Source organism: Cavia porcellus, unplaced genomic scaffold (genome assembly GCF_034190915.1).
Source record: "Cavia porcellus strain 051 isolate PalLab524CR breed Dunkin Hartley unplaced genomic scaffold, mCavPor4.1 scaffold_28, whole genome shotgun sequence".
Taxonomy (NCBI): Eukaryota; Metazoa; Chordata; class Mammalia; order Rodentia; family Caviidae; genus Cavia; species Cavia porcellus.
The window spans coordinates 28,445,635-28,470,214 of NW_026947511.1; the positions used below are offsets into that span (position 1 = coordinate 28,445,635).

General features: G+C 44.3%; 1 protein-coding gene across 1 annotated transcript in view; it reads left to right on the forward strand.

Annotated features, from left to right (window-relative positions):
• Window positions 1-24,580, forward strand: part of LOC100735668 (core histone macro-H2A.2) — a 45,655-nt gene that overhangs the window by 11,000 nt on the left and 10,075 nt on the right. The window contains exons 2-6 of the mRNA XM_003473707.5: window positions 8,797-9,027; window positions 18,217-18,323; window positions 19,786-19,983; window positions 21,854-21,964; window positions 23,407-23,506. Coding sequence (XP_003473755.1) covers window positions 8,856-9,027; window positions 18,217-18,323; window positions 19,786-19,983; window positions 21,854-21,964; window positions 23,407-23,506 — 688 coding nt within the window. The 5' untranslated portion in view covers window positions 8,797-8,855. The remainder of the gene's footprint in view (window positions 1-8,796; window positions 9,028-18,216; window positions 18,324-19,785; window positions 19,984-21,853; window positions 21,965-23,406; window positions 23,507-24,580) is intronic.

Consider the following 24,580-nt stretch of genomic DNA (forward strand, 5'->3'; position numbering starts at 1 on the left):
CACATGGCTCACCCAAGGCATGGAAGGCTCCAGCCTGCAGACCGAACTGACTCATTGCCAAGTGCTGGGCAGAATGAATGGGGTGGGGGTCAAGAACATCAGTGACTTCAAAATGTTGAAGTAAAACGATTTTGATGCCAACAATTATATGCCCTGTCGAATGATAAACCTTCAGGATCACTCAGTCAACTCAGTTCCATTTGTGTAAGAAAACAAAGTGGGTTGCCCTCTGCTGTGTCTGAAGAGTTACACAAAGTGGATACCAGCAAAACAATGAGAGAGCCCAACAAAGGAAGGCCTGGGGTCAAGGAGGAGAGGAAACACACCCTAGGATGAATTCTGAGCAAAATGATTTCCATCCTGAAGTGTGGTGGAGAGCAGAGCACTGTGGTCTCTGAGAAGAACTCTGTCCTTGCAGAGAGCAGTATCACAAAGTTGGGTGCTTCTGAGCCTACAGTGATGGCACGTATTTCTTTTATCAATAAGAACAAAGAAAAGTACAGACCATCCTTAACTGCTCACTGGCCGTATATTTGCAACGTTTCTTACTGGCTAAACTTTATTTGCAGCCCCAAAGTTAATATTCATGGCACGATTGCTGTCATCTAAGGACCCCCTGTGCAAGGCAGCAAAAGGTTTGTCCGTCCCACCCTGCACTTTCCCCGCTAGGGGTGAGCAAGACCCTATCCTCCTGCTGCACCTCCTGTGCCATAGGAGGTGTTCTCTGGCTGTCTAGTGTCCCAGTTACTAACATTTTTGGATTTTTGTTGGTGTTTGCTGTTGAAAATGGCCCAAAAGCATAGTGTTAAAGAGCTGCCTCGTATTCCTAAGCACAAGTCTGTGATCTGCTATAAGGAGAAACACGTGAAATAGGCAAGGTGAGTTACGGTGCTGTCCACCATTCAGTTCACTGTTAATAACCAGCAATGTACATTAAATAAGGTGCCTGTAAGCAGAAACATAAGTTATGGGGCTAGAGGTGGAGCTCAGAGGTAGAACACTGGCCTCTCATGTGGGAGGTACTGGGTTCCATCCCCAGCAAGGAAAAAAAAACACACACACACACACACACACAGTTCTGTACAGATTGGTTCGCTAAATGTCAGCAGAACCTACCCCTGAAGGGGAAGGAAAAAGAAGTGAGATGTGGTATGTTCACGTACCGACCCCCCACAAGGAATGTAATCATCATGTACTGTAAACAGGTACTAATAAAAGTTTTACAAAGTTTAAGAGAACCTAACTCTTTGTTGCCCCTAGAAGTGAGGGTTGGGCAGTGATTAGTTCCATGTTTAAGTTACCTTTAGAATATGCTTACTGTGTGTAACAAGAATCGACTGTAGTTGTTGGAGAGGAAATACTATAAGAAAATTATGGTCCCAATGGGAAGCCATTGAAATGGGGAAGGATTTTGAAAAGAAGCTATACTTGAGGCTAAGACACAAGGATCTTGGTGCCAAATCACAGAAGAGGAAATATGAGGCCCACAGCCTGCTCATGTCTGAAGGAAATGGCCTTGATAAAGTCTTAATCGTGTAAATGATGCCTCACAGCACTTAATTTTCAAAATAAGCCTAGAAAAAAAAATGTGGATGATTTTGTTGCGATGATATAACGCAGTATAAAATGTTAGAGGGAGAGGTGAAATTGGAAAGGGGACTTGGGAGAAACCAGGGCCACTGGATCCTGGTCTTCTATGCGCAGGGCATGAGAGATGCCCGGAGTCCACAGAGTCAGAAACAGAGAAGGAAACGTACTTTTAAGTTTCCCAGGCAGACCATGGAAGAAGGAAGAGTGAAAATATAACGTCCATCGTTGGAAAAGTGGGGAACAGACAGGTTAAATTCTTACGCTTCTTAGATGCAGAAACTGTGGGAAAGTAAAAGGGGGTGGAGAAGGAGAAGGATAAGCTAGAATTTAAAGGCACTACCACTGAGCTACATCCCAAAGCCCCAAAATCAAATCTGAAGTATAGTTTCTATTGGATGTGTGTTGCTTTCACAACATTATAACTTGAGCCACCATGAGTCTGCGGCCTTCTGTATATGTTTAAGCATATGGGTTTGGGACCCTGATGCAGAAATTCCCAGGCTTTCTCAGCATACAGAGTTCTTAACCTCGAAGTTCTGTGTTTTTGATGCCACTGGGCAGGAAATAAATGCCCCTCAATTACACTTATGAAGTGGGAAAGCCCAAAGTGCTTAATGAGTATTTATGTCCTACCAGTGTACTAGTCACCTGTAAAATAAAATATATGTGAATAAAAAAAAAGAAATCTCTGTTCTGTTTGTAACCAAGGCAATGGGTGTCATATATTGTTATAACTCAGGCCCCGGTATAAAATCTAAGGAAGCAAGAGAACAAAAATTTAGGTGGCAAAGGCTTTATTTCCAGGCCTGGCGACCAGTCTCCGGGAGCCAATTTGGAGACTGTGTCCCAGAGACTGAAGGGAGGACTTTAAAAAGAGGCTGGAGGAAAAGGAGGGGGAGAAACAAAGAAACCTGCAGAGCCATCAAACTTGTTGACCCAAGTCTGGAAACTGTATTGCTGACCACTTAGCTCTGACAATCTTGGGAGTTCCTGGTGTTTCTCAAATTACTCCCATCCTACAGACTGACATTATCTCGGAGTGGCACATCTGCAGCAACATTTGGAGAAGAAAGTGGAGAGTTAATTATCCCAGGTCAGCTTGTTTTCACTAGTGGGTGCGAAGGGGTCAAGAGTTACAAGAAGCTGAAACTTAAGTTTTATAAAGATCTGATATCTAACTCATTTGATGCATACAGAACAAAAGGAAAGCACCGATTGGGGTTTGGGCCATAGTATTTCCCGGTAATTTCTTTGAAGCTAAACAGTTCTTAAAATTGAGTCAGGCTCATTTTATGACAGATCATCACCGGGTTGGGAAGAGGTCACCAGAAACCCAAATTCTTTATGGCCTAGATAGATAGGTGAGGGGAGAGGGAGGCAATAAGGCGCCATACAGAACAGAAAACGGCGATTATGTGTCAAGGTCAGGTAAAGGGTTAAACTCATACGCAAATCTCTCTGCACACAAGCAAGTTACTTCAAACAAGTGTAAATTAATGGGCCATCCTAGTTTTCTTTAGCTCTTTAGTGGAGAATAGAGGCGCCTAACAGTGATTAACAACCCTTGTTAGCTTGTTTTAGCACAACTTCTGTAATTTGTAGAGGGCAACAATGGTTAACATATCAATTAGGTGAGATTCTTGCAATTCTTTACAGAGGAGAGTATTGCTCAACATATCAATTAGGTCACTTAACATATCAGTTAGGGAAAAAGGATAAAAAAACACATTTAGTAAGCCACGTTACAGGTTTGCTATAATACACAAAATAATAAAGGTATTTTCTTAGAGTACAACATATATGATCTGTGTACCTAGTGGGCACCACTTGGACTCTCAGAACTTGGAACCAGACCAGCCACTGCCACCTTCATTTTCTGTTCCATGTGGATTTTTACACACTACTTTCAATCATAACAAAAGGAAAAAAAGAAACAGAAACCTGTTTCTACATAACTATGGCATCATCAAACAATGCATCCTGGAGCTGAGTGGCAGGAAGTGATGAGGTCCAGGAGAGATCAAGAGTTGAGCACTCCAACCATTCATTCCCCAGTGCCCTTGTGGGCTCATTGTGGCCTGGGGGGCATCTGTTTGAAATTTTATTGTGGTTTATTATTATCTTTATTATGGCTTGTTTTCCAGTGTACCAATGCAACTTTCTTACAAGACATTTAAGGGTAAGAGTCATGTAAATTCCATAACATCTAATAGAGTTTCTTATTCAGTCTCAAACATTCCAGAAATACTATCCTTCAGGGACACTATGATGTCACTGATTGCACAATGCATACCAATTTCTAGAGATAGTAAAATGCTATTTTAAAAAAAGCACATCATAAAAATCAGTGACATACAATAGTTTTTGGAATAGGCCAGTTTATGAGTTTATGGCCCGTGTCTCAGTCCGTGCTACAATTTAATATTTACCCTGTGTTATCCATAAAATCTAACTCGTTGGCATCCTTATGGGTTCAAAATCCAATCCTAGAAATAAATCCTAAAACAACAGAGTTTGAATATCCCCTCTGCCCTGGTACACACACAGATCGTCCTGTTGGACTGTGTGCTCTGGGATGGAAGGGAAGGGGCAGGCAGCCAAAATTCCTCCTCTTCCCTGAGTCTGGAGTTTTATTTTCCTGGCCTCCACCATCAAAGTACTCAGCATTCAAATTATGAGTAATTATGAGGCTATATACCTTGGTCTTTCAGCCCTGGACAGTGCAGATCTATGTTTGATCTGGTTCCTAAAGAACCTCCTTCTTCTCCCTGCCCTGGGCAGGAAGACAGAACCTATAGTCATATGGCCCCCAGGGGACCCTGCACAGTGTCTCCGTGATGCCTCATATTCCTTCTTCAAACACGCACACAGTCATAATGCGTTGTCATCTTTGAGCTTCGCCTAACCAGACGACGCAAAACTGTGTCAGAGCAGATAGCAAATAAATGTAAGCATTTACGTATCAGTGCGTTGGAAACATGATTCCACTTGCATTGCAGTATTGTTTTTCTCTTTAGACAGGAGACCTACAGGAGACTCAGATGCACAAAAACAGATAAAACCACCCGGTTTTTTTTTAATTTTTAAAAATTATTTTGAAGGTAGTAAAGTACCACAGAACAAGACGGAACAAAGCCAATTTAGACAGTGTAGTGAAATTGGTACAGAACTTCACAGCAGGTTACCGGGATAACAGTAATAAATTCCACAGTATATCTCATTATCTTCACAATAGTTGTTCTTTCAATCAGGTATAGCAAAATAAAATAAAATACAGAACATTGTAGAACTTATCAAAACAGAATATTGGATAGAGCAATACCATTAATCAGAATAAAACAAAACAGTGGTAAAAATATTTGCCTTCAAAGAGATGGTAGAAGGAAATTCCCCTTAGTTGCTATATTGCATATGATCAACCTCCCAAGAGAGGCTGAGATCTCTGGCTCCCATTTGCTAACGGGGATTGGGAGGGGATGTTTTATTCTCAGCCCATGTGCCAGTAGCCTTGCAACCGCTTAGCAGGGAGGCGAGCTGGTTGCTTGGCTTCCCAGTGCCCTAAATTCCAACATCCTACCCAAGTTTTTTGTTTCATTTTTGGTTTTGTTTTTTTGGAAAAGGGTCTCGCTGTATAATTCAGGCTGACCTTGAACTCACTGTGAAGCCAGGCTGGCCTCAAACTTGCTGAGATCCTCCTGCATTCTGGGATTATAAGCTGGGCCCCATCTAAAATTTTAATTCCTGATTTCCTAAGACTGAATAAAATAGGAAGAAAGGGAGATGTAGAAAAGAAGGAAGGTAGGGGTTACAATTTGTCTTCCCTCCAGGCAGAGCTCGGCACATGCTTAGGGGAAGGGTAGCCTTAGGATGCAGGGTCTTCTAAGAGGTCCAGGATGCCATGTTTCCTGCTTCCAGTCTGTGCCTCCCTAATGTGATCTGACCATTCCTAAAGATACAGGGACCTCACAGTCCCAATATCCCTGGAAGATACAAGATGTGGTGCCTGGTTGCTTAAGGACAGGCCATGCCTGAAAACGTGGTCTCCTCACATAGTAGAGTCTCCAGTCAATCCATTAAAGCACGTCGATCCATCTCGTGGATAGACTTCACTTGGGGCTGCATCCCCAACCTTGTCCAAGGCTTGAACCTGAGGACAGCTAAGGCCACAGAAGACCAAGTCTTGGTATAAAGAACTAATGTTTGCAATATCCCTCCATTTGGATCCCTTTTTACAATTCGTGATGGGTGTTTTCCTACTTGATCCCACTTTGATTTCCTTAGTTGGCTGTTTTATCTTGTTCTTTCTTTGTTTGGCTTTCTTTGGTAACTGGGGTTAATCAGGTATTGAACTCAAGACCTCACGCTTGGAAGGCAGATGCTGTACCACTGAGCTATATCTCAGCCCCTGTTTTATCTTTGTGAATATTTAAATTTCAGTCCCCTAATGTCACTTGCTTTTCTTCTACTACTGGTTCCAGTTTTTAGGGCAATATCTGTCTCCTGTTGGGCAACACTGAGGAAGTCCCAAAGTGACTTTATCCTGCACACCTACCTAAGTTTTGTTTGAGAAAAATATGTGTATGTACATAGGCGTGCAATATGTTCCCACTCTTGTGACCTTTGTAATTCATACATCATTCCATGATGATAGAAGGTGAAGGGAGATGTGGCCACCCAGCGCACTTTATATCCACAGGGCATGTGCGCCCTGTGATGGCTTTTAAGGTGGTTTTCTCGGCAACAGACTTGCTAATCCTCCCCACGCAGAGACTCACACTTACAGGAACTGAAAAAAGCACATAATTGGTTTAGTGCCTTCACTAGGACCTTCCTGTAAACCTGCACAAGTGCTGAACTCTTCAGAACCAACTTCTTAAGAGGACCTAGCTTCTTTTCTAAAACTTTCTGAAAGTGCACTTCAGCAAAATCAGTGTCCAAAGGACCTCAAGAGCCAATGAACCATGTCCCCAGTTGTACAGAAGAGGTCGAAGGCCCAGGCAAATGACACAGGGAGCTCACATTGCAGTTTAGCCAGAAGTAGGACGAACCAGGGCTTCCTGTCCCTGGTCTGGGCTCATCCCACTACCAAATCCCTGCCTTTGAGCACCACTACCCAGCTAGCAGGGAGCATTTGGTCCTGCTGCACATGGCCTCTCTCCTCTAGCACAGCAGGTATACCATGTTTGCCAATGCCTGGCCTCAGTCCCCTCAGTACCATCATATTGATGGATAACATCCTAAAATGCAAGAGGACACCTCAGTTAATAGATCAATGAGTGGGAGCAGCCTTGGACAGCAGGAACATAGAGAATCCAGAAGGTATAAACATGCTGCATTATATTGTGTCTAAGTCTTATTGTCAAAGATGTATTTGCTGAGCATGGTAGTACATGCCTGCAATCCCAGCACTCTGGGAGGCTGAGACAGGAGGATCAAAAGCCAACTTAGGCAAATTAGCAAGCTTAGGCAAATGAGCATATGTCTCAGAAGCCTGTGTTCATAAGTCAGTGCAAAAACCCTGCAATCAATCTTCAGGACTATTTTTACCTGTATTTGACTAATGAATACCTACATTCCTTGGTGGCAAAAAAAAAAAAAAAAAGACATAAAAATAGGGCAAAAGTAAGTACATGTAAGCATTTAAAAGTAACATGTGAAGTATCTAAAGCCCTAAACATACCTTATTCACCTCGGGAATAAGTGGGTATTGAGAATGGGGTTTGTAATTCATTCCATAGCTATGCAATCAGAAGAGAGTTATCACACACTATAGAAAACTGAACTTTATGTTCACACCTTCATCCAGATTAAGAAAATCTCAGTTTTTGTATCCATTTGTCCATAGTTTTAGCCACTTTCTTAAGCATTTTCATTATCATCTTGGCTGTTGGTTACATGACTTGGTCAGAATGGGAGTCTGTTTTAACAGATAGAAATGATTTCAATTTATTTTGGCTTCCTCATTTTTCATCTCCAGAAGAATGCAGTTGCCCTGAAGCAGAGCTTTGGTTCATTAACACATTTCCTAGAAAATGTCTACTTTGTTTACTTTTGTACTGTTTACTTGTCCTTTGTAACTTACTTTTACTTACTCTGAATTATACTGCATTTTTTTGGCTACAGTATTCCCTCAGCCAACAACAGTTCAAGCCCACCCAACTCTATTACAATTTCCTAGACTATCTTAACCCTTACAAAGACTGTGTCCAGGAGGATGTCATGATTCTAGTGTCACACAAAAGATAGCCTCCATAAGTAATGGTGAATCCTTGCTGCACAGAATAGAAGTCTCCTCTTGGTGCTGACATTATATTTCTCCCCCAAAATCAATCTTGCTTCCCCATTCCAAGGAGCAGGAGCTTAGGTCATATTACGACTTCCATCTGCTGTGTCTGATTACTCCGCAGGAGCATATGTAATAAAACTGCCCCTACTGGCCTGAATGTATCTGCTTTAAAAATGCTACAGTATTGGAGAATTTAGAAAAGTGTTGCCATCTGAGAAATGTATATCAGGCCCAAATTCTATCAGTCAAAGCTAACTATTGTGCTGGAAATGGTGGGTCATGCTCAGCTTCTTGGGAGACTGAGGCAGGAATCTTGCTGGCTGAGTTCAAGGCAAAATAGTGAAACCAGCTTTCCAAAAAAAATGAACCACACCATGCACCCATAAAACAATATAGATTTGTTCTCTGAAAGTTCTGAGGTCCAAAATCAGGTTCAGCAGACCCAAACCTCCTGCCCTCCCACGTCTTACTGCTTTCTGATTCTCTGCCTATGTCATATACCATGTGTGGACCCAGTGATAATCTCAGGCCACTCAGATAATCCTGGGTAATCTCCTCATCTGGAGACACCATAATCACATTTGCAAACTCCTTTGGTTGTATAAAGCCACAGGTTCTGGGAGGAGGAAGTCGACATTTCTGGGAATGGCTGTTCAGCTGACCACAGGACCACAACCTCTCCATGACAGTTTTCTGGGACCCCTCAGGTCTGGCCAGCTCCATAGGGGAAGGATGTTTGTGGGTGGGCCCGCTGATGCCCTGCAGTAACCCATGCCCAGCTTTGTGCCCAGCACACCAGCTAGGTCTCTGCCACCTTCGTCGAGCAGCCAGACATGTCACAGCAGCACGCCAGGACAGCACCACTGTGCCCACAATGTTTCCAGCCACCCTTCGTGAACACTGCCTTCTTTCCTTTACAGCTTTGTCTTAGTATCAGGAACCCAGAGTGACAGCAAGCTGAGAGGGAAACTGAGCCAAGATGTCCGGCCGGAGTGGGAAGAAGAAAATGTCCAAGCTGTCCCGCTCAGCCAGAGCTGGAGTCATCTTCCCGGTGGGGAGGCTCATGCGTTACTTGAAGAAAGGGACGTTCAAGTACCGGATCAGCGTGGGTGCTCCCGTCTACATGGCGGCAGTGATCGAGTACCTGGCAGGTAACGCAAGCCCCTGAGGGCAGGCAGGACACCAAGTCACCCTGTGCCTGACCCAGGGACACGGTGGGTGGTGACAGGGTTTCACCCGGTCTGTGTGCTCATGGAGTGTCTGCAAGCTTCCAGGAAGAGCAGAGGGCACGGGAAGGACAGAATCAGTGTGAGGACAGAGGGTCTCAGTCAAGGGGCCCTTCTAGACCTGTCCCCAGCAAACTGTGTCTCACTTAAGCAAGTACAGTACACAGACTATCTAAAATCCAGAAGAAGAGAAATGACTGGGAGGATTTTGTAAAAGATCTTTATTTAAATCAAATTGCTCAAACAACATCAGTTTTCCTTACTGGGGTGATGGTACACATCTCTACTGCCAGTACTCAGGAGGATGAGGGAAGAGGATCATGAGTTCAAGTCCAGCCTGGTTTATATAATGAAACAATCTCCAAAATCAGGACTCGAGGTCCGTAAGCAACATTGCTCTCAACATGAAAGGTATCTTTAGATGATTCAATAAAGGCTCTAAATTTGCCTTTACTAAAATAGTCATCATTCTGTGGGACATAGTTGCTGTTGTTAAACTATTTATTCACTAAAAGTTGAGATTTGGTGTGTGTATATGGTTGGTTTTTGTTTGTTTCTAGTTTTATGATATTAAGGCTGCATTTTAAGAAACATAGAAAAAGTATTTAAATGCTTGGCAGGGTAGCACATTCCTGTAAATCCTAGCAATCGGGAGGCTGAGGCAGGAGAATTGCTGCAAGATTGAGACCAATCTGGCCTACATAGTGAGTCCAAGGCCAGCATGAACTGCATAGTGAGACCCTGCCTCAAAAACCCAAAACAAAATAAACAATATAAAAATGTTTATAAATAAGTATGCTTAGTTCCTTGTAGGCTCATTTTATCCACAAGCAACAATGTCACCAACTTTACCCAAGAGTCACAATTTCCCCAGACCCCAAGGTCCAGTGCCTTGGGAATTCTACCTGGTGAAAAAGCAAACCTCCCAGACTGCACCCCTGGAGAGCTGAGCCTCACTCACCCCTGTGGGAGCAATCTCTTCCCCTCCTAGTCCCACTGCCCCCTACTAAGGAAAAGTGTGCCTTGCCCGCAGGTGGAAACCTCTCCCAGGGTTTCAGATGGACCCTCAGGACCCTCAGGAGGTTGCAGAGCATTGCATTTCACAGCTGGACTTCTGGGGTCTTGAGGACAAGGTCTGGGGCAGGACCTGAATTTCTGCAATTATGACATACTCTCTGGTGGTCCTGGTGCAGCCAGTCTGGGAACCACACTTAGTAGCAAGATTGTAACTGGTTTTGCAGCCTAGGGCCTGAAGTCTGGTGCTTGTTTAGAATGCACCTTCTAGCTGCACTCCTGGGGTCTGATTCACCCCTGGGGTCTGAGGAGAGCCCTGGGAATGTGCTGGGGAAATTTCCCTGCTCAGCTCAGGGAGGGAGAGGAAGGACTTTGAGATCAGTCTGTGAATTTTCAAAGCAACTCAGTGAGGCTAGAAGATGCTGAGCAGCCCCCAGACCCCTCAGCTTCCAAGTAATGAGGTGGGATTTGAGGCCTCCTAACCCAGGCTGTGTACTTTTTGCTATATCACCATGCCATGGTATTTATATAATGAAAATGATTAAGCATTTCCAGTGTATCCATTTGGCAGAACTCTGAACTCCAATAGTACACAAAATGTAATCTTTTGTTTTGAGAGATGTTGTTGTTTTGAGACAGGGTCTCATTACTCAGGTTGACCTTTAATTCACTATGTAGCCCAGCTTGGCCTCGAACTCAGTGAAATCCTCCAGCCTCAGGCTCCCAAATACTGGGACCATCCGTGTGCTTGCTCCACCACACCCAGCTACAAAATGTGTCCTTCTGAATCACAAGTCTGTGCTATTTGGTCAGGAGAGTTAGATGGGGAAGCTTACGTTCTCCCAGCCTTCCTTCCTTCTGCAGTATTTGCTGAGTGTCTGTGTATCTGAGCGCACAGCAAGTCCTCACACCGTGAGGCCGGGGACAGAACTGGCCACTGGTAGGATGGACTGGCAGGAAAAGTGAGCAAAGAGCAGGTGAGGCTGGCGGAGCCAGTCACCTGCAGAGAAGGTGAGCGGGGCCTTCCGGGGCCCGGGCCGTCCTCACCGCGTCCTTTCCCTCTGCCAGCTCAGGCTGCAGTTGAGAGGGTACAGGCTTCGATTTCAGTTCAGACCTGCATTTCACACTTTGCCAATTCTGTTAAACAAACTAGTGGGTGAACCTGGAGTGTGGGATACTCTCAGTAAGCGGTAGTTTGCCAGGCATGGTGGTGCATGTCTGCAATCTCAGCACTGTGGGAGGTTGAGGTAGAAGGATCACAAGTTCAAAGCCCCGGCCTAGGCAACTTGGTGACTTAATGAGACCCCAACTCAAAAATTTTTGAAGTTTTTTTTTAATGAGTTGGGGGTATTAAGGATGTAGCTCAGTGTGAAGATCCCAAGCTCAGTCCTCAGGAAAGAATTTTTAAAAAAGGAATTCTTCCTCATGTCTCTCTGTTAGGAGCTGATAAAATCATTCAGACAAGGTATAAACGGCTAATTTTGTGAAGCTGGTGTGTTTTTAGGCTAAGTTTGCTTTTTAATGAGACAAGGAATTTAAATCTGAATTCCACTGATTTTAATCACATTAGTGGAATTGAAGGCCACATTGAGTATGTGAAAGGGAAGTTGCTATTTGAAGGGACATCAACTGAGTTTGTTGAAGGGGCTCAAAGCATGGAAGCTGTCCATTACCCTTGAAATGACCTTCACATCCATGCAGCAAATCCTGATTGATGCAGCTGTTGGATCTGGACTTCACAATGTAGCAGAAAACAAGCTGACTTGTCCCCCTTGGCTGGGCACACAGTCTGATGGGGGCAGTTACTTAGCTTATCATAATGAGATGGGATGCGTGATAAGGGGAGTTCCAGGAAGTTTGGGGAGCCCAGGTGGGGAGAGACACTGTCTCAGTAAAGCACAAGTCTTCAAGATATCAAGCAGGTTCTTAGCCCTGTTTTTTCTCAAGTCAATCAATTGCAAAGTCTGGTGCTCGTGTCCAGCCCCTAGGGGTTCTGGGGTATGTGCAAGCTGCCCCCAAATGATTCTGATGAGCAGTCAGGCTGGGGAATTAGGAGGATCTAGCTAGGTTCTGAGGGGCTGGTTGAGCTAGGGTGAGCAGTGGAGGAGGTAGGGAGGGGGAGGAAGTATGTGGTACCATCCAGGAACTAAGGAAGTTCTGGTGCCCAGGCAGCTGTGGAAAATGGGAGATGAGGGAAGAGATGGGCAGAGAGATGAGAGCTGGATTGTGGGGGCCCTTGGACCTTGTGGGCAATGTGCACATTTTACACACACAGCAGGGTGTGGCTTTTGGGGGAGCCTTAGGTGGAGAACCATTGGCAAGGAACAAGAACAGCATCTCTGAGGCCTGTTGCAGGGTCCCTGTGGATACTGACTGGGGGTAGGGGTGCACAGAGGGGGGGGGGTGACAAGAAAAACAAACTGAGGGTATCAGCTCTGCACAGTACTAGATAGGCTGGCAGGGAGGGTGACAAGGGTGACACCAGTCTCCAGGCTGGGACTGCCTGCTCTCTCTCCGGCCTGGCTGCATGGGCCACAGCATGGATATGTAAGTAAGAGGCAAGGGACCAGAGAGTATGTGTAAGAATTTTGCCCAGAGGGAAGAGAAGAGAAGAAAGCAGCTGTCGGATGAGCAGGCAGTGGTGGTGGAAGAGCAGGAGGTGGCCTGCAGGGTTGCATTTGGGATCCTTTCAGGGGAGTGGCAGGAGACAGGGTGGGGCATGCACAGGGGCCAGGATGCAGCCAGGCTGCAGCTGGGAATCTGAACTCAGCTGTTGAGAGGTTCACGCAGAGGTCTCCACTCTGCTGGGTGCAATTTAGAAACTCCGTGCGTCCGGCTCTCCCTGTCATTAAGGTGAGACCTCCTAGGTGTGTCTGGCTGAGGCACAAATGTGGTATGAAGGTCATGGGAGTGCGTGGCGTCACAGAAAACACAGGTGGACCCAAGACCCAGCCCCAGAGAGTGACATCAGAGTGCCCAGATTTCTGGGTATCAAACCCAAGGCGTTCACACTGAGCTACATCCCCAGCCCTTATTTTGCTTTTATTTGTGATCCTCTTCCCTCAGCCTGCCAGACCATTGGGAATGCATGTGTCTCCACATTTGACTTATCTTATGTATTTGAAGCTGATTCTGATTCTCTTTGGAGGGACTACTATTTTTAAAAAATAACAGAAAATATCCAATGTGGGTTAGACTATGGATAATTTGATGGTTTTCTCAAAAAATTAACCTAAACCAGGGATGGTGGCACCCACCTATAATGTCAGCATTCTAGAAATGTGAAGCAAAAGATTCAAAAGCTAGAGCCCACCCTGGGCAATTTAGCAAAACTCTGTCTTGAAATAAAAAATAAAAATGCCAAGAGGCCAGGGATTTAGCTCAGTGCCTGCACGAGGTAAGCATGAGGTTTTGAGTTTGATCCCTGTACAAAAAAAAAAAAAAAGGCATGGTGTTGCACACTTTTAATCCCAGCACTCAGGAGGCTGAAGCAAGGAGAATGGTTGTGAGTCCAAGGCCAGCCTGGGCTACATAGTGAGCTCAAGGCCATGTACATAGCAAGACAGTCTCAAAAATTAAAATGGTTTTCAAAATAAAGGTTAGGTTACATATATCCCCCACAATTTCTTGTAAATACATTATATACCTTACTCAGAGTCAGGGGCTGCGGAACTCACAAGACTATCAAAGCGGTCCTGCAGACATCCCTGGAGCAGCCCAGCCATCTCCTCTCATGTTCTTGCCTGTGGTTTCTGGAGGTCACCGCCCCCGGAGTGACAGTGGCACAAAAATGTCCAGTGGGAGAAGGCAAGGGAGCTGCATAGGTTCTCCAGCTACACTGGACAGGAGAGCGCAGCCCGCCTTGCCTGACACCAGCCCCAGGGTCATACACCAGCCTGACGCTAGAGTGCGCTGTCAGTGCCAAGGTCTTGTCACCCAATAGCGGACAGTGCCTCCGTGCATGCGCACTTCAGTCTCCTGGTCTGTAATATATTTTGACAGCGCAATTACGTTTTAAATTGCGATTGATGAGAGTGGTGGCACATGCCTATAATCTCAGCTACTCCAGAGGCTGAGGCAGGGGGATACCAATTTCAAGGCCAGCATAGGTATCATGGCTTGACCCTGTCTCAAAATAAAATATAAAAGGCTGGAGATGTAGCTCAGTACTAAAGTGCTTGCCTAGCACGCGTGAGATCCTGGCTTCAAACCTCAGTTCATTAAAAATAAAAACGAGTGAATTTCAGGACACCTCATTAAATCATTGTGAAATCCATCATTTATTCACCATTTCCAGATAATTGGATCTCTTCACTTAACAAGCATTTTTTTATCTAAACATCTTTATTTAATATATCTGTGTTTGGCAATTGACTTTGGCAGCCAAGACCATACCTATGTATAGCTGTGAAATTTGTGCTCTGCACAAGAGCACACATGTAAAGCAATATCATTAGCATCAGACTGCAAAGATTTGTGTTTGTTATGGGAATTCCCAGTACAAGGCAGTAAAGAGCCCTTTGGAAGGGCTTGGCTCTGGAGATGGGGAAATCATTAAGATAGCCATTTCAATTACTTGGTCTGGAAGAGCAAAAAGCTTAACTTTGGTAATGACAGGAGGAAGAAAGGACCTGCGACTAATGAGGATGTATGGAGCCTTTGAGGTGACCAGGAGAGGACCAGGAGGCATGGGAGGGGCAGGTTTGAGGAAATGACTTTGATTTGGGGTGTGGTGAGTTTGACCCACCTGTGGAGCCCCAGGGGACATTCCAGGTGACAGGTGGGAGCAGGAGGGACAGCGACTGTCACAAGCTGGGAGCTTGTGACATGTGTTAGATGGAATCCCCCCACCCCTGCCCAGAAAACTGCAAAGCACTTAGAGCAGTGGGTGCCCCACTTCATGGGCAACTGGACAAGGCAGTGTGGCCAAGGAGGGACAGAGTCTGAGGGCACCATGTCCCTTTATGTCCCTCATCCCAACCCTACATTTCATGTTCTGTTTCCCTTCTGAGGACTGGAAAATACCGTGCTGGTTTAAATTGTCTATAAAATGAAAGACATAGATTCCCAACATAATGTACATGGGCTTCACAATGTCCCTTTGGCTGAAGACACTTTGCCAGCTACTCAGTCATGTCCCAGACGGTCACTGCTGCTGAGAATGCGACAGCCAAAGTGCGGGGTCCACTGCAGCTGTCCATGGGCTTGCACAAATGTCTCAGCAGCGTAGCAGGACGGTCTCCCCACATTTACAGTAAAACCAATTTGTACAAAGCCATTTTCCTGTGGATCACCAGGATAAGAGTTCTTTTATCCCCAGGATCAATAAAATCAGTCAAGAATGTAGCCAACTTTTATCATTTCGGTAGACATAATAACATTTGACACTGAATGGTTAATGTTATTTCAGGCATATAAACGATGCCTCTGTCATAAGGACATCCATACTGAACAACCAAAGGACATAAAAGATCATTTGTTCTAGGTTTCTGTACATGCATAATATTGAAAAGAGTTTCTTTTTTATCTTTGGTTTTGATGTTTATGTGTGTTGTTTGTTTTATCTTTGTTGTTATTTGCTTATTTGATTGGTTGCTTGGTCTTTGGAGACAAACTGGCCTCCAACTCATAATCTTCCTGCCTCAACCTACTGAGTGCTGAGATGATAGGTGTGCACCACGCCCAGCAAAAAGTTTTTAAAGAAGAAAAGTTCTACTGCTTCTGCACTAGAGTACACAATCTAGGTTTTCTTTGTCACACAGAAAGCCTTTGTCAGCAGGTTATTTCAAGAGCCCAGTTACCCATTCTCTGAGCCTCACCTGGGGGCCTACATTGTGTGCTGAATCGCTGCCTGTTGGTCTCTTCCTGTGTTACCTTGATTCCTGCAGCTTCACAGTCTGTGGGTCTGATACCTGTGCCTCTGTCTGACAAGCTGAAAACAGCCTGATCTTCCTCAGGGGCTTCCTGGAGGCCCCAAGTATGCGCGGCTGCCCTGGGCCTCCCTGTAGGCTCAGGGTTAACCCCACCATCTGCAGGAGGATGCTATTCTCCCCCTCACTGCAGGTAACAAGGGGAAGGGAGATGGAGTCCAAGATGCTAAATTCGATTAGCTGCTCAGAATCTTTAAATGAGGTTGATCCTCCCCTTCCTTCTAGAGAAGGGGCAAGTTCCCTCCTTCCAGGTGTGGACCCCAAAAATGTCATGCTCCAGGATGTTCGGGTGCAGCACACCCAACTTCATAGCACCTGGCAGGAAGGAGCTGCACATTTTAACCCACACTCCTCTGCTAGGCCATCTGTCTCTTGTGGTGTATTGTTTTTTTGGGTTTTTTTTGCAGGGGGGACACAACAACCTGAATATGTCAGACCAAATTATCTATCACAGCACTAATTTCAAATACTCTGTTCCATTGTCCCAAAAATATGCTCATACATTCAAACTGCAATGCCCTGATATTTGATGCAGAAAACACAGTCACTGTGTAAATGAATTGTTGGTAAACACAATATTCATTGCTTAATAATCAGGGAAGGATGTGAGAATGAATTTGCAATGATTTAGCACTTTTCATTATGGAAATGCCACATAAATATTTAAGTCTAATCTTTATTTTATTCTAATTTTTTGTTAATCACATTTGCTTAGTTAATATGGGCATACTTATGCCAAGCTTTTATTATTGCCATAGATTTTGTGAATGATGGCAATTTCATGTGCTATTTTATTTGAAATTAGGTTGATTGTAAAGCTTTAAACAGAATTGCCTGGTAATTTTAGGAATTAGTGTTTGTGTTATTGTACCAGAAAATCTCTTCAAAACATACGCCCACACCTGCCTACACACACACACACACACACACACACACACACGCACACATGCACTATTCATGCAAATGTACATGCACTTTTTTCAGTGAGACAATATACTGGCATATTGCCTGCAGATTTCTAAGGGAAGTAATTTTTCTTAAAGTCTCATTCATACTTTTTTAAGGCAGACAAATTTGATTTAGCAGAACATCCTTCTAAAATTGAGGAATATGCCAGGTGTGGTGGCACATGCCTATGATTCCAGCATTCAGGAGGGGAAAGCTAGAAGATCACCACAAGTTCGAGGCCAACCTTGAGCTACATAGTGCTACATGCATAGCAAGACTCTGTCACAAAAGATAAAGTAAATAAAATTGAAGAAGAAAGAAAAATAACCCAAAATAAAAACAAAGAGAAAGAAGGAAAGCACAGAGATGATATAAACCAATTCTATAAATTTTTACTAATTGATCCCCAAAATTTTGATAGCATGTAAAGTAGTTTTGGGGGAAAATCTCTTTTATTGGCATTTTCACATTTATCAAATCATGTTTGTTAAAACCAGAGCCATGCTTGAGTCCTCAGGGACATGTGGAATAACCCCAGGCCCCAACGTGCCTTCCTGCACCAGATTCATGGGTGTCGCCTTTAGGAATTTGCTTTTCAGTTCAACATTTCCTATTCCATAGTCGAAGTCTATTCTTTCCATCCATTTTGCTGTAGGACAGCAGAAATCTGGGCTATCAAGCAAAGGCAAATCTAAAGGGAAACCAAATGAATACCAAAGATAGTCTTTACCAACATTGCTGTTCTCTTCAGAGTTAGCCACAACTTCTTGGTCAGATGGCTGCTCAGATTTCAGCAGGCACATCCTCAGTTCCTGAGTAGGAAGGGAAGAAGGTCATAGCCCTTCCTTGGCAGATGCTTCCCACAAGCCCCAGTCAGCACAACTGCTTGCCTTCCTTTGGCCGCAGATCAGTCACATGATCACATTTCACACTTACCAACAAGGGAGGATGGGAAATGTGGTCCTTGTAGTGAGCTCAGCAAAAAAAAAGGGGGGGGGCAGGGAATATCCTAAGGAGGACAAGGGAGACTTACTATTAGGAAACCATTAGACTTTGTCACAGGATCCTATATGATGTCTTGCTATATGGTGTACTTCTCTGTAACTGGAGTCTGTCTGGAAAGACATAAAAATCACAAATGAGTAAGTATGTGTGGTCAAACTCCAAGACCAAATCTAAAGAAAAGGAGTTCAAACCTGGCTCTATGATTGTCTGTTAACAGCGGAAATCCTGGAATTGGCCGGGAATGCCGCAAGGGACAACAAGAAGGCGCGGATAGCCCCGAGACACATCCTGCTGGCCGTTGCCAATGATGAGGAGCTCAACCAGGTATGTCTGAAGCATAGAGATGGCGAGAGATGGCAGGGTGGGTCCACCGAGCACGCTTCTGATTAGTGGCCCACAAAGCACTCCTGCAACAATTCTCAGACTCTCTCTCTCTGTCATCCTCTGTTTCTCTGTCTGTCTCTCTGCTTATCTCTCTGCCTCTCTCTCTGTCTCTCTCATTCAGACCAGGTCAGAGAAAAACAAATTTTGCCCCTTTATTGAGATACTCAGAGTGACATCAAGTTGCTCTGAGTAGATCTCATTATGCATGCCAGGTCTCCCCAGACCTTCCTTTCCATATTACAGACAAGTTCCGTGCATACAGCTCCTTGTACTTTACTCACCCAAACAGTGTCGATGGTTTATTTTGGTCAGAGCTAGAGAACTCTTATTTATACACTAGAACTGGCCTCTACTACCTTGGAACTGACTCCAACGTCAAGTGAATGCCCACTTACCCCAGGACAGTGTGAGAATTTTTATTGGTATTTATTTTCTAATCTCATTCTTCTCAAACAATAGTGAAGCATGTTTTTATTGCCAATCCATCACAGACTGATTTCAAAAAAGTAATAAAAATTGATTACTAGTAAAGTAAAAAATGAAGACATACAAACAAGCCACAGTTTTGTTTTGTTTTTGTTTGTTTATTATCAGATTCATTAGCTGCAAAATAACCCTTGGGAAATTGCTATAAAAGTTTCTAGACTGTCTTGCACTCTGGGTGAATGATTTGAGGATGACAGTGTGCAATGCCCTCTAATTAATGTGTTTTGAAATTTTTTTGTAGTTTTTGTTCTTCCTCCATTTTTTCTTTCTTTTTATCCTTGAATAAAATGGATTTGGAAAAAAAAATTCTAGACTCTTTTTCAAGATTTCTGTGCTTCTTTCCTCTTAGAGGGGAAACTTACATTTCATGGTTGAGCTGAGGTCTCACACACTACTGGCGTGGTGCTATTTCAGGATAGCCAGCATATTGTAGTATAGTAGTACACGTTATTGATAAATAAACCTACCTACTAAGATATATGCGTTTAAATGGTATTTTCCTAATGGGTCACATGTTCAAGGATATGCAGACTGATGGTGTATCATGAACCTGAAAGGGTCTAGTCTCTGTACTGACCTATGAGCCCCATTTTGTCCAGCTGTGTTCTCCCCATGTGAAGCCCTTTATCCTCTTGTTGTCTGAAATTCCAGCGCCCCAGGCAGCCATCCCTGTTTCAGCTTCTATAACTCTTTAACTTTGTTTTGTTTTGTTTTGCTTTCTGCCTAAGATCATAGGATCCTTGACACCTACAGAGAAATGCTCTACAGGAAGGGAAAGCCAATAAAATTGTGTATCGTACAATTTCTTTAGGATGGCAAAGATCAGATTTAAGCTGCATTTTGCTGTTAGAATTTTATGAAATTCCGATCCAGTGAGCTCTCTGCTGCTGTGTGATGCTTCCCTTTCTCTCCTCAGCTGCTAAAAGGAGTGACCATCGCCAGTGGAGGTGTCCTACCCAGAATCCACCCCGAACTGCTGGCCAAAAAGCGAGGGACCAAAGGCAAGTCAGAAACAATCCTCTCCCCACCCCCAGAGAAAAGAGGAAGGAAGGCCACGTCAGGCAAGAAAGGCGGCAAGAAAGCCAAGGCTGCCAAGCCACGGGCATCCAAAAAGGTGAGCCAGAGTGTATCAGCAGGCCCTGTTGGGGTCTGACTGCGGTGTGCCCCAGCCCCCGAGGGATGAGATGAGGAGGTGAAGCCTTTGGGACGTGATGAGCTCACAACAGCAGAGCCCTCATACTTGAAATCAGTGCCCGTATAAAGGAAGCCTGAGGGAGCTTGGTCACTGTTTCCACCACGTGAGCTCACAGAGAGAAGGTGTCATGAGCAAGAAGATGTCATGACCATGTCTAGTGCCTTGATCTTGAGCATCCCAGCATCCAGAAATGGGAGGAATACTAGACTGTTATCTAGGCTGTGGTGAATCAGTAAGCCTGAAGAGAGTAAGAGACCCACAGAATGAAAGAAAAGTTAAAGATTGAAATAATGAGAGTGCTCTTCCAATGCATCACTGAAGACTGAAGACTCTACAGCTTGGTGCTGAGGGAAAGTGATGAGAATGTGTAAACAGGAGAATAAAGGCCTTTGAGATTAGAGCTCAATTATCCAAAAGCTATACTAGAGATTTCCAAACCCAAAGCATGGGCAGGATCTAAAGATCCTTTTGCCTGTGTTAATCAGCTTTCTGTAGCTGTGACAAAACACCTGAGATAATTAACTTAAAAAGAATTAAGGTTTATTTGGGATCATCGTTTCGGAGTTTTTTCCATAGTCATCAACACTTTGGGCCTGTGGCCAGGCATTACACCCTGGTGGGAGTACAAATAGATCAGAGCTGCTCACTTCATGGCAGCCAGAAAGTAAGAGAGAGAGGCAGAAACAGGTCCAAATAACCCCGTCAGAGCCATGGCCCCAGTGACCTCACCTCCTTTTACCAGGTCCCTCCTTTTAAAGTTTCCTTCAAACACCAACAACACCACAAGTTGGTGACCAAACCTTTGGGGGCATTTAAAATTTGAACCATAACATTGTCCCACTGAAGTTGTGAGACATAACCAGGAGCCCTGCTTCTCCTTTTTCTATGGAGACCCATGTTGCATGCTAAACAATCTCTAGTCTCCCATATTTGATTTGGCTAGTTGGTTCAACACTACCTGTGGGTAGTGTTTTCCTATGCTACAGGACAGTAGCCACTAAGCCCAGGTGGCAGATGAAAATTAAAAGTTTAGGTCCAGTTGGGCATGGTGACACATGCCTGTAAACCTCACACTCGGGAGGCCGAGGCAGAAGGACTACTGTGAGTCTGAGGTCAACCTAGGCTATACAGTGAGTTCAAGGCCAGCCTGGACTACAGACTTTTGTCTAAAAGAAAAAGTTCAGGTCCTTGATTGTACAAGTCCCATTTTCAGTGCTCAGTAGCACTGAACAGCACAGACAGCATTTCCATCAGAAAAAATTCTGTCGGATAGCAGGGCTGTCTTAGAGGTTGTGAAGTTTTCACTCCATAGGCCGCCATTATAACAAAAGAACCCTACAAGGTTTCATGCAGCTCGTACTGGGCAGTGGAGAAATCCTGGGGAGAAGAGAAGCTGAGCAAAGCACTATGAACCACCCTGCTGGCCCTGATGCTTATCATTATAAAGACAGGGCAAGACCCCTGACCTGCGTACCTCGCCAGGTCTGAGTGAGGACTGCAGGGTCATGGGGTCCCCTGTGTGCCCTTCGTATTGCCATCCCTTGCTTCCCTCCATCAAGGAACAGTAGAGGATTGCGGTGTAACTCCAAAGTAAGGCACATGTTAGCATGCACAAAGCTGTGGGTTAAATCCACAGGATCAAAAGGGAAAAAAGCAACAGAACCTAACACCTAGCCACTTCCTTCCATATGTAGGTTGGTGGCACCAGGGTAAGAGCTTCATGTAGCTACCTTGGGCTTATTCTGGATTGTTTTTCATTTCTCCTTCTGACTTTTTTTTTAACCAACAGTCCAAACCAAAGGACAGTGACAAAGAAGGAACTTCAAATTCCACCTCTGAAGATGGGCCAGGGGATGGGTTCACCATCTTGTCTTCTAAGAGCCTTGTTCTAGGACAGAAGGTAATAAAGAGAACCATAATGTGCCATTGTATAACACTAGCACATTTTTATAACCTACTGTTTACAGCAGTGATGCCTTCTTCATCCCTCACTCTCTTAATATGACTTTCACTCTCGCCTTGAATTATTCATTTTTAAACTAAAGAGCTATGGTGATTTCTGCATTATGAGAATGAACAAGCCCTTTAGTGCTGGAATCATTCACGCTGACATTGGTCAGCCAAAGTTAAGCACAGAGAATTTTTCTGGTCTGTAGACAGGATGCCATTACTGGTTTTGCAGGGAATTCCCTGGGCCCTAGTTATTTCTGCACCCACCAAAAAAATCCATAGCTAACCATTTCCAGCAGCATCGCAGAGGCCTCTCTCACATGGTCCCATGTAATTTATCAGAGAAAGAAAATAGAAATATATATTTCCTGAATATCCCCAGTGTTAGAAGTGAATTATTTGCCAATAATTCAGTCTGCTTGCCTTCCTGAGCTGCAGAAAGAAAACAAACAGGGCTATACATTTGAGCAGTGTCTAGCAACACAACGGCAACCAGCCAGACATGCAAATAATTCATTCCCACTGGGGTAAAGTTTACTGAGCAGACAATTTATCTATCAAGTCAACTGGGGCAGAAATAAGACACACAAGGAAATACTTAATCATATCTCTGCTTACTGAACATTTGCAGCCTGACAGTGGAGTGTACCTCCATTCAAGCAGCTGGAAGAACATGTTCTAAGAAGAGCATAAATGTGTGGGTTCCTAATCCATCACTGATGGAAGAGAACAGGGAAGCAAACAGATGGAATTTGTGTCCCCTCCAGGGGCCATCCATGGTTATGTGATGATTGGCTTACTCTCACACTTAGCCAGGGAATGCTAAAATTCTTAACACATGTGGGGAAATGATGGAGAATGCCCTTCATTCTACCCTGCTGCAAAAACACAGGACAGCCCCATAACTGTGGTCCCCAAACTTCAATATAGGCAGATAGGAAACCCAGACTTCTCCCCAATAACATGATTGGGTTTGGTTCTCTATCCCAAAAGTTCTGGGCTGCCGCAGGAACAGGAGACCAAGCCCTGGGCTTCTCTTCCTCACAGGAGCTCCTGAGAGAATGTGCTACCAATAACCAGAGCCATGAGGGTTTGGAATCAAAGACATAACTATAAGGGAAAGAAAGAGAGGAGCTCCCATTCCTGTTCCTAGGAGAGCTGCAGATTTGTTGCATGCAGCTGGCCTTAGTGCGAAAAATCAAATTTACTGAGCTCAGGCGAGCTTACTGCAAACCAAATACCTGGGAATCTTGAGCCTGTGGCTATCCACAGCCCTCATACTGGTGATCAGTATGAGTAATTGAGGTAATTAATAACTGTCAAGTAAAATATAAAAGTTTTCAAAGGGATTGGATCCTTCCCATGTTTCCCATTTTTTTCTTCCTAACTCAGCTGTCTCTGACCCAGAGTGACATCAGCCATATTGGCTCTATGAGAGTGGAGGGCATCGTCCACCCAACCACAGCTGAAATTGACCTCAAGGAAGATATAGGTAAGGTCTCGGAACCTCAGTTGTGGTAGCACGGGATAGCAAACTGTTCAGGCAAACTCTCACAACGTCAGTTACTCTCTACCTGACATCCACTGCTTGAAGTCTCTTGTCAAACTCTATCTTTGTGTGTAATTAATGGCGTCACTAGAGAGTAAATTAGTGTGTTTATTTCTGCATATATGTTGTGGCTTTCATACTGAAGCATTAGAGAGAGAGAGAGATCATAAGAGTAGAGCTTAATCAATTTTTCTCAGCCCTTATCTCCTCCAGAAGTAACCACTATCTGACTTTCTAATAGCACAGAAGGTTGCATCTGGAATGTTATTCAAATGAAATGATATACTCCTCTGTGCCTGACTTCTTTTGCTGAGTGTAGTTCATGGTGGGAAATCCACCCAGGCTGTTGAATGTTGTGTTCATTCATTTTCTTTGCTGTGCAGTATTATACTGCATGAAAATGCCACAATTTTTATTGATCCACTCTACCATTGATAGCATTTGGGTAGTTTCCAGATGGGGCTATCCAGAGCAGTGCTTTCATAAATGTTGTTGTATGTGTATATGCTTTGGATTAAACGTCACATACATTTTAAGTTTATTGAGAATGCAATCAATAAAAGAGACATTTAGGAAAAAATAGGTGATCCATAAAACTATAAGCACTGAGTTATTTTGCCAGTGGTTTGCCACCTGTCCCATGAGTAGTGAAGGGAGCTGTCACTAGGTGAAATCAAGAAACTGAGAGATAAATAAACTGTCAAGGGCACTGGAAACAAGCTGAACAGTCACTCTCATGTCCATTTGTCACCATCTTATCTATGTTTGCAAGATAGAACTGTCTGGAGGTGCCTATTGAAAGAATGAAGTGAGCAGGAGAAGCGCTCTCCCTTGGAGTGCAGGAGTGACCTCTGAGGGGGCTGAAGGCCATAGCCAGTAGCTCAGCTATGGTCCTGAGTGGTGACATCAGTACCATAGCTTCTGGGCTCAATCAGGGCTCCCCCCAGACATCAGAGGCCATTTGCTCTGCTGAAAAGGGATAGGAAATGTCTTAGCTATTTTTCTCGTGTTGCTGAG